This window comes from Leucopleurus acutus (genome assembly GCF_964270905.1).
Source record: "Leucopleurus acutus genome assembly, chromosome: 10".
Classification (NCBI taxonomy): Eukaryota; Metazoa; Chordata; class Mammalia; order Artiodactyla; family Delphinidae; genus Leucopleurus; species Leucopleurus acutus.
In genome coordinates, this window is record NC_139153.1 from 84,292,083 (window position 1) to 84,301,988 (window position 9,906).

At 41.4% G+C, this 9,906-nt stretch overlaps 1 protein-coding gene across 2 annotated transcripts; it reads right to left on the reverse strand.

Moving 5' to 3' along the window:
* Nucleotides 1–588: 588 nt before the first annotated feature.
* Nucleotides 589–9,210, reverse strand: HMGN4 (high mobility group nucleosomal binding domain 4). Of its 2 annotated transcripts, XM_082848929.1 has the most exons (3): nucleotides 8,920–9,210; nucleotides 2,854–2,946; nucleotides 589–2,320 (listed from the first exon to the last, which is right to left on the reverse strand). In XM_082848929.1, exon 3 carries the CDS (start codon nucleotides 2,240–2,242, stop codon nucleotides 1,970–1,972), a length of 273 nt encoding a protein of 90 aa, XP_082705055.1. In that variant the 5' UTR covers nucleotides 2,243–2,320; nucleotides 2,854–2,946; nucleotides 8,920–9,210; the 3' UTR covers nucleotides 589–1,969. The 2 variants fall into 2 exon arrangements, with proteins under 2 accessions (XP_082705055.1, XP_082705056.1); XM_082848930.1 differs by lacking the exon at nucleotides 2,854–2,946.
* Nucleotides 9,211–9,906: the final 696 nt, after the last annotated feature.

A 9,906-nucleotide genomic window follows, 5' to 3' on the forward strand; every position in this document is an offset into this window, starting at 1 on the left:
TGCTTTTTCCTCTGCTGGAATGTTTTCCCCTCAGAGTCAGTCTCTTATTCCTTTACTTCATTAAGAGCTTATTCTTTTACTTCATTAAGAGCTCTGCTCAAATGTCATCTCATCAGAGAGGACTTCTCTAATCACCCTATCTAAATAGCACCCACTTACACTTGTTTATTTAAAGCACCCTGTCACATACATTTGTGCATCTTCTGCACCCTCCCCCACTAGAGTATAAGCTTGGTGAAAGCAGAGACTTTGTTTTGTTCACTGTTGTACCTCCAGCACTTAGACAATGCCTAGAACTAGAAAAAGGAAAAGAAGGTACAATGACTGTGAAGAAACAAAACAAAAAGAATATAGTTATCTATGTAGAAAGCCCCAAAGAATACACAGACATAAGAATTAATGAGTTTTAGCAAGGTTGTTGAATATAAAAATTAGCTGAAAACAGAAAATGTAGCAACTAAAAACATACCATATAAAGTAGCATCCAAAAGTGTACAGTCCCTAAGAAATATTAACAAAAGAAAACGTTTATGGAGAAAATTATAAAACTTTATTGAAAGACATTTAGAAAGCCTAAATAAATGGAGAATTATACCATGTTCATGGATTGGAAGACTCAATATTATAATTAATCTATAAATTTAATACAAATCCAATAAAAATTCCACCTTTTGTTAGTTTGATTTGGAACTTGTCAATCTAATTCTAGAAGTTATATGGAAAAGCAATTGGCTAAGAATATAGCCAAGATACTCGAACGAAGAAAAGTTTGGTGGTGATGTTAAAGGTGGAGGTGGTATTTGTCCTGAGATATCAAGACCTTTTTCTAAAGTTGTAGTACTCAGGATTGTATAGTATTGCCACAAGGTTAGACAAACTGACCAGTGAGTCAGAATCGAAACCATCAACAGACCTCTCCCAGCTCCCCCCACCCCCGCCCCGTGCGAAAGAAACTTGATTTATGAAAAAAGCCACTATTACAGATCAGTGGGGAAAGGATGAACTTTTCAGAAAAGTTGGGACAACCAAGTGGTTGGGACAACCACTTACCATATGGAAAAAATATTATATTGAATTACTATCTCATATTTTTGCAAAAATCAGTTCAGGGAAGACTAAAGACAAATGTGAAAAGCAAAACTATAAAACTTTTACAAGGCAGTAAAGGATATCTTTATGACTTGGAGTAGGAAATGATCCCTCCCCTCCCATGAAGCCAACTTGTATCCAGCTTTATAAGATACTTTTCAAAAATAGTTACTTCCAGCAGGACATGGGTGACAATCCGTAACATCTTACAACTTTCAAACTCCCCTCTCCAAAAAGTCAGCAAAGTCTGTTGCTGCAATGAACAGGAAAGGTTTTCAGAAAGGGTGAATATTTCACATGAGGCATATAAGAGCTTTTCACAGGTCACCTCTGACATGGAGGAAAGGAAGTAAAAACTCCAGGACTATTAATGAGATGATCCACAAACTACAAACAGGAATCCTGGCTCTTTTGAGCAATACCATCTTGATGTCATCACTAGAAATCCTGAGTGTTGTTACCTGACGCAGCTGATTCTAGGGGTGCCAAGGCCGCATCATGACTCTTGGTTTCAGGAAGTCAAGGATGTGTTTTTGATGGCATCAGGAAAGGAGAAGACATGAAGTTTTGCTTCCCCACACGGTAAGGCTTCTGAGCCATAGTGCTGTCATGTGTGAATGTCGGAGAATCTCTCCTGGGAACCAAGAATAATCTTCAAATACGATAGAAAATTCTGTTTTCCCCCATTTCAATCCAGCTTCTGAAACATTCTACTAGTGGTTATTTTGCCCTTTCCACAAAAGATAACAACAAAGCGTCTTGTGTGCTAACAACATAACTTAAAAAAAAAAATCTACGTTTTTACAAAATTTGATTTAAAAAAAATAGTATTTCAAACAGTAGAGTCACTAGAAGTACAGAGCTATCAAAAATGTATACTTCACTTGGCATCCCCGGTGCCTTCTGCTTTCTGTGACTGGACTGTGGAGGCGTCTCGGTTTTTTGCAGGGTTGTTCCCATCTTTGTTGCCTTCTGCTTTCCCCTTTCTCCCTTTGGCCAGCTTCTCCCCCTTCTTTGCAGGGGCCTTTTTTGCCCTGGGCTCTGGTTTTGGAGGGGCAGGTTTAGCAGACAACCGTGCCGATCTCCTCTGTGGCTCATCCTTCACCTTTGCTTTGTCACCTTTAGCATCTCCTTTTGCCTTTCTCTTGGGCATGGTGGCAGTAGTGCCTGGCAGATGGCTTTACCAGCCCAAGTGGTTCTTCTGTCTTCCTCACTGCTCCTAGAAAGATTTCTTTAACAAGACACAAAAAGTGTAAACCGTAAAGGAAAAGTCTGACAAATTTAACTACATTAAAATTCAAATTTGACTATATTAAAATTAGTAATTTTTATATAGCAAAAAGATGCATAAAAAGAAGATAAGTTATAAGCTGGGGAAAAGATATTCATAACACATATAACTGACAAAGGATTAGAGTCCAGAATATGTAAAGAATTCCTACAGATCTATGAGAAAAGGACAAAATGAAAATTTAAAAACAATGGGCAAAAGTGTTAATACGTACTTCTTAGAAAAAGCATGAATGGTGAATAAGCAAAAAAAAAAAAAAGGTCAACTTCATTAGTAATATGGGAATGAATATAAAAATCACAGGATATAACATTTCACATCCATCAAATTGGTGAAAACTATATTGTCTGACAATATTAAGGGCTCAGCAGATGTGGAACAATTAAAACACATACACTGCTAGGGTGTGTGTTTATATGTGTGTAAATTAGTGTGTGGCATTATTTAAAGCAATTTCACTTCTAGGTGTTTACCTGGAGGAATTCTTGGGGCTGTGCACAGGAGACCCCTACAAGAATGTTTCTAGCAACCCTGTAATTTCAAAAACCTGGAAACCATTCAGTGTCCTGCAATAGAATAGATAAATACATTTTGGTAATATCTATGCAAGGGAATACTATGCAGCAGCAGAAATGAATAGATTACAGCTATATGCAAAACCATGGACGAATCTCAAGAACATAATGTTGAGCAAAAAAGAGCGAGTTACAAGATGGATCTACAGTATGGATCCACAGTATGGATCCATTTATAAATGTAAAACTAAATGACTTGTTTAGGCTACAAGTAGGTAGTCAAAAAAGCAAGAGATAAATTTAAAAATCAGGACAGTAGTCACCTCAGGGAGTTAAGAAAAGGATGGTGGTTGGACAGGGCATGGGAGTTCTCTTCCTTAAACTGGAGGCGGGTGGGGAACAACACAGGGGTAATACACCATTATTCTCTATATTTTACAGAGAGTGATTTTATGTGTCTGCTCAAGAATAAAAGCCACTTTAAGAAGGTGCGCAGCCCCGAGCACAGAGTCAAGGCCACACAAATAGACGTGATTTATTTCGATTTTGGGCAATTAGGACCCAGGTCCATGGCTGGCATTCAAACACTGTGGGACTTTTTTAAAGCTCTGGGACAAAACTAGCCACTCACACCTTCTGCCCCACCCCTGAAAATGTTTCCTAGGGAATTCTGTAACCCTATGCCCTGCCCTACTCCACAATGTTTTATTTTAAGAAAAAAAATTATTATCTTTTCTCTAAATTGCTCCAGAGTTTTGTTTTGTGTTTTTGCTCGACCTCACCATCTAGATAGAATGGGCAAACATGGTCCTTGAGCAAACTTAGATTTTTTTTTTTTTTGAGCAAACTTAAAGATTTGATTTTTATGTTCTTTGGATAACAAAGGCAACCACCTGTAAATGGTGCGAAAACATCAAATTATCACTTGGTAATTTGATTATATGATAATTTCGTTATCTATTTTTCTATTTTCTATCTACTTTCATTATCTATTCTTCCCCCATTTTTCCACTATGACTAGAATTTCTGGAAATTTTGCAGTTTTCCTTTCTTCTCATGGAACAGAGGGAGATGTGAGAGTTAGTATAAAGAAGAGGGAAGAAGCCAAAGTGGGAGTGCGCCTTGAATCAGTCATTATTTCCCTTGGTACCTTGTAAGGAACTTTGGGAACAGAGATTAAAAATTGAGAGGAGAAACAGTTCTAATCTCACGTTGAACAGCAGTTCACTGAAAAGCTAATAAGGAATTAGCTGGGCCCTTCTCTTCCCTTACTGTGCTCTTGCCTTGCCTCTAAATATTCTAAATTACTGGTGGGTCCAAAAGTCCCGGTTGCCACAGAGACACCCTGCAATCCTGCTGACCCAGCCAGACCCAACCTGCTCGCTCCCAAGGACATCTTTCCCTAGACATCACATGAATTTATGCCTAGTTTACTTTCTCCCAAATGCACCACTAAAGAAATGTTTGGACAATTCTTAAAGAACAAAAGTGTTGTGTTGTTGTTGTTTTATCCAAAATTGAACACAATGAAGAAAAAAATGTGCAAAGAAAATAATTGAGAAGGATGCCAGAGATCACAAAGGTCAACTCTGGGTATGGTAATGGTGTGCCCAGAAAGGAACAGGGAGGAAAAGACAGCTGTTCTTACCATGAAGAAAGCAATATTGAGAGATTTTTTACGGCATGAAAATCATTTGGTCTAATATTGGGTGACTTGTTTTGCGCCTGTTGCCCTAGTATATTATTAATAATGCTCCCTTTTACTCTCAAAAGTGTGCCAACTTGGACAATAAATAAGGTCACCCTAAATACTCTGCATATATTCTTAAAGGTCTTTTTGTTACCAGAGAATGAGAGAGGAAACCAAAGTGAGAGCTTCTGTTCTACGACACACCTCCCTAAACAATGGACACTCCATACCATTCTCCTTCCATCTCACTCCAAAATTGTGTTTCTTAGCCCATGTCCTGTCCTGGGAATGCTCACAGTCTGTTTCCTAGGCTCAGTCTTCATGTTGGATCCCTTGCAGTCCATCCCAAGCAGGGGAACCACGATCGGCACGTGTCAAAGGCCCAAACACAGCAGGTGACAATAAAGATAAACTCAAGGAAAAGAGGCCACTAGCTGGATTCTGCATCTGAGTATATGAATATAGATTAGTTCCTTGAAACTCACATTTAGGAAGCTTATCAGGAGAACAGGTGGCTGACCTTACAAATATAGGAGACAGATGCACAAATAATGAAAAAGGGCTGGTGGGATAAAAGGTTATTTCATTTTCATGAAGGCCAAGGAGGTCAGGGAGGGAGAGGCTCTCACCACACAGTGGTGTTAATTTAAAAGAAATTATTTGAGATGGAGAACAGGGAAGATTTTTAGGGCAATGAAATTATTCTGTATGCTACTGACTGTAATGGTGGATACATGACATTACGCACTGGACAAAACCCATAGAACTGTATACAGAGCATGGAACCCTAATGTAAATAATAATAAGAATCAGTTAACAATAATAATTTGTTAATAATAATGTATAAATATTGGCTCATCTATTGTAACAAAACTACCACACCAATGCAAGTAGTTAATAATGGAGAAAATGAGGTAGAGGGAGGAGAAATATATGAGAACTCTGTACTTTCTGCTCAATTTTTCTGTAAACCTGAAACTGTTCTAAAAAAATAAAGTCTACTAACTAAAAACAAATAAATACATTTTAAGAATTAAAAAAATAAAAAATAATGTTAGGTAATAAAATATATAAGTCATAGGATTACAAATATTCCATCATGCATGTGAATAAAAAGAAAAATTATTAACTGGCAGATAAATCTTTTTTTTAAAGACTTTTTTTTACTTTAAAAATTTTATAGTTTTTTAAATTGAAATATAGTTGATGTGCAATATTATTTTAGTTTCAGGAGTGGCAGATAAATCTTTTAAGTAATATAACTTTTGGGAATACAGAGATTTATCAATGAGGCAAGAAATTATCAAGACAGATACTGAGGTTATTTTCCCAAGACATGGCAACAATTTTAAAAGTTGTAGGAATCTAACAATTCCCTTTTGTTAAAATAACACTTTCCAGGGCAAAATTATATTAACAGACAACAGAACAAGTTAGTGCAATTTTTGAATAACATGTCTTCATATTGTAAAGAACTGGACTGAAATTCTTGTGAAAGTCTCAGTTTAACTCTTCATTTAATGAACTTGCTGGTTTTAGGATGTGGAAAGGTATCCCTCTTAACAGCCTCAAGGGGAGAGGGAACATCCATTTCTTAGAGTCCTTTTCTTACCTATGAAGACTTGAATTTTTTTAATTTTAGAAAAAGACCTATATACTTAAATGTACTGACAGAAATAGCATAAAAAAAAGACTAATAGAGAAATAAAAAGCAAACGATGTATTTCTTCTGCAATAAAAATATGCAAATGATTAGTAAGATGAGGAGATGCAGGTATGCTAAAATCTTCTGCAAAGTTAACTTCTGGGAATTCCCCAAACTGTTTCAATAATATACAAAACACACCAATCTCTGTTCCCAGAAATGGGCTGAATTTGTGTCCGTGCCCGCCCCCCCCACAAATTCATAAGTTTAAGTCCTAACCCTCAGTACCTCAGACTGTGACTGTACTGGGAGATGGGGCCTTTAAAGAGGTGATTAATGTAAAATGAGGTCTTATGGGTAGGTCTTAATCCAATATGACTAATGTCATACTGGAGATTAGGACACAGACAATACAAAGAGAGAGAGGACCATGTAAGGATACAGCAAGAAAACCAAACCTGCCACCACCTTGATCTTGGACTTCCAGCCTCCAGGACTGTGAGAATATAAATTTCTGTTATTTATGATATTCAGTCTGTGACATTTTGTTATGGCAGTCCTAGCAAACTAATACAGAAGGAAAGAGTATAAAGATCTCAATGACCTATGATGCATCTCGGATTAGATTAATTTTGATGTTTTGCCCAGCTCTCAGAATATTTTTTCCATGTTTTTTTTTTCTCTTTCATCATGAGTCTCTCTCCAGTATCCAAGGACCAAATCCCACCTCATCCAATACACACTCCCACGCCATCCCCAGCAGAGGCACATTTTAGCAACGTCCTTTCGCTCCCTTGACCGTTACTGAGCTGGGTTCCAAGGAGTTTGTTCTAACTTGGGGTCTAGTCTCAATCCCACCCCAAAGCCAGAAGGCCACCCTCTTCTCTCTGCCTCTTATTTATGGCAAGATAGTTAGCCTTGGGGCTGGAGAGAAGACTTGGAAGAAGATTACAACATCAAGCTTAGGAAGGAGAGAATAGAGGATATAGTAAAAATAAACAAACAAATAAAAGACCCTATTCAAGGTGCAGCGCTATACAGGAGCAAGAGGTCACACAGCGTCAGCCACTCCCCAGGGCCTATTTGTTCTCCACCTTTCAAAGGAAATATCAGACAAGGTGAGCAGCCCGGAGCTTCCATTTGAGGTTAAATGAGGGAGACTGGGGGAGGAAGGGAGGGAATAGTGGGAGAAGGTGGGAAAGGGCAGAGTGTCTAAAATGGTAGGGCTGCTGCTTCATCTTGCCAGAACACACCTGGTTTAAAGAGAAGGAGAGAGACATAAGCTTCAAACAGTCACCCATCTGCAACAGGTTGGCGTGGGGCACACTCAGCTTCCCAGCTAAAGTATTCCTGCCTCTTGGCATCATAGAAAGATGGAGAGGACAAATCCCCATCACCTCCTAGGCCCAAGACCCTTGCTCCTCGCAGGGCACCACATTAACTCACCTGTATTTCTGAGTGGTATAGAGGGAATTTTATTATTTTTTTAAAAATTTTTAACATCTTTATTGGAGTATAATTGCTTTACAATGGTGTGTTAGTTTCTGCTTTATAACAAAGTGAATCAGCTAGACATATACATATGTCTCCATATCTCCTCCCTCTTGCGTCTCCCTATAGAGGGAATTTTAAATGAAAATGTATTAGACAAATTTGCACTGAGCACCTGCCAAACTTATTGTCTTGCTAACAAGGGAAACTACAAGATGATAAAAGCATCGGTGTTTCAGAGAAGGTATGAAAATGGAGGAATAATAGGGCTGGGGAAGGGATGCCTATACAAGTTGCCTGTAAAAAAAAAAAAAAAAAGGAAGGGAGGGAGGGAGGGAGGAAGAGTAAACAGTTTATTCTTGTCTTATGGCCATAAAAACATCACATTCCTGTCAGTCATTTGAGGGAATCTGGAGCGATGCGATCTGAGACACTAGGCCTTGGCTATCTCTTAGAAACAGTAATAATAATAATAATACATCTAAGAAGAAGATCCTGAGAATATACCTGAGGCTGTTTGGTGTTATATCAAGAGTTCTTTCCCAGAAAAGCATTTGATAGATCCAATTAACATGGAAGCAGGCCATGTCAGAAACAGCGGTAAGAGGCCAGACACCAGGGCACAAGTCCTGATTTTAAACAAGTGCTGCCAGTGACCTTTCTCAAGCTTCAAGGCAATACGCAAAATCCACAGTTGCCCCATTACTTAACTTTGGGATCTTTTTTTGTTTTTGACAGGAAGAGCAGAAGGCCAAAGCGGAGGAAGACTCGGCCCTTCGGGGTCCCCTCGGGAGGGGGCACCTCGTAAGCTGGGGAGGGGAGGCGAGAAAGAACCCAGGCCAGGGCAGCCCAGCGAACCCGCCACGACCTCTTCCAGGCCACGGCCCTGCTGGCCCAAAGCTTTCAAATCCCCTCCTCGCCTCCCTTTTTTCTGCGCTAGAGTCTCTGTGGGGACTTATCCCAGAAGGGCCTGCGATCTTCACCTCCCGGCTTCCGCTTTTCCCAGAGATTCACACTCGAAGCCCAGGAGAGCCACTGCAGCTGTTCTGCAGAGTGGAAAGCAAGGTGGAAATGTCGGGGGCCCGAGGTCACCTAATCACGACGAGGGCCAGATTGCAGGAGGGTCCCAAATCTATGGAGGGCGGCGGGACTACCCCCATTTCCCGGAGACGCACGCTAAGGCCCCCAAGGTACTCACCCGAGTCTCGCGGCCGTGTGAGGGGCGCGAGGCTGCCAGCTGCGGGCCTGCCGCGCAGGTGCTCTCGGCTGGGGCAGGGCCGGCGCGGACAGTGGGCCAGCGAAGAGACGCCCGGAGCCGGGCGCTGCCGGGAACAGGAAGGCAAGGCGAGGATGCGCTTCCGGGGCTGCGGGCGTCGGGCCGCCTTGCAGAGCCGGGGACAGCCCGGTTCTCCCCCTCGCGATGCTTGTGTCCGCCTCCGGGGCCGCGGGCTCCGGACCCACCTCGAGCAGCGTCGCTTCAGCACCACAGCCTGGGGCAAGAGAGACAAGAAAAGGAGGCGTGAAGAGTTTTTAAATAAATGGAGTTTTAAAGGAAATCCACACAGGTAGGGGGGGAAAAAAAAAAAAACAACGCTGTTTCCGCCCGGTTTCGAACCGGGGACCTTTCGCGTGTGAGGCGAACGTGATAACCACTACACTACGGAAACTCAGTGGAAACTGCTCACCCCTGCTGATAGTTCTCCCGACAGAGCACGCCCCTCCCTCCCTCCCACTTCCTCACTTCCTCCCCCCCGCCCCGCCCCCCCCGCCGCTTCGTCCCAGCAAATGTGCGTGGTTAATATGCGCGTGCGTCTTGTACCACTCTCCCAAATCAGAGAGGCCAATTAGATGCGCAAACCAAGCCCCTGCAGCGTACAGATCTGAAGCGAAATTCTTAATAATTTATTCTGGAAATGACCGGATGGGGGAGAACAAAAGAGACTTCAATCCCTTCACTATTACTTCTCAATCTGAACTTCTGGATCTTAATTTCTTCCTCATTGCTCACCAGGTTACCTCAAACCCATCCTCCAGCAGGAATGAGCTGGTGGGGCTGGGCGTGACACGGGGCCCACGCACGTTTCTCAGTCTGGCTTTGGCTAGTGCCACCGCATGGCCGGACGCGGAATTTGCTCTGCAAAGGAATGTTGACGCTGGCTGTGGTCAAAAGCGGGGCCTTCTCGCT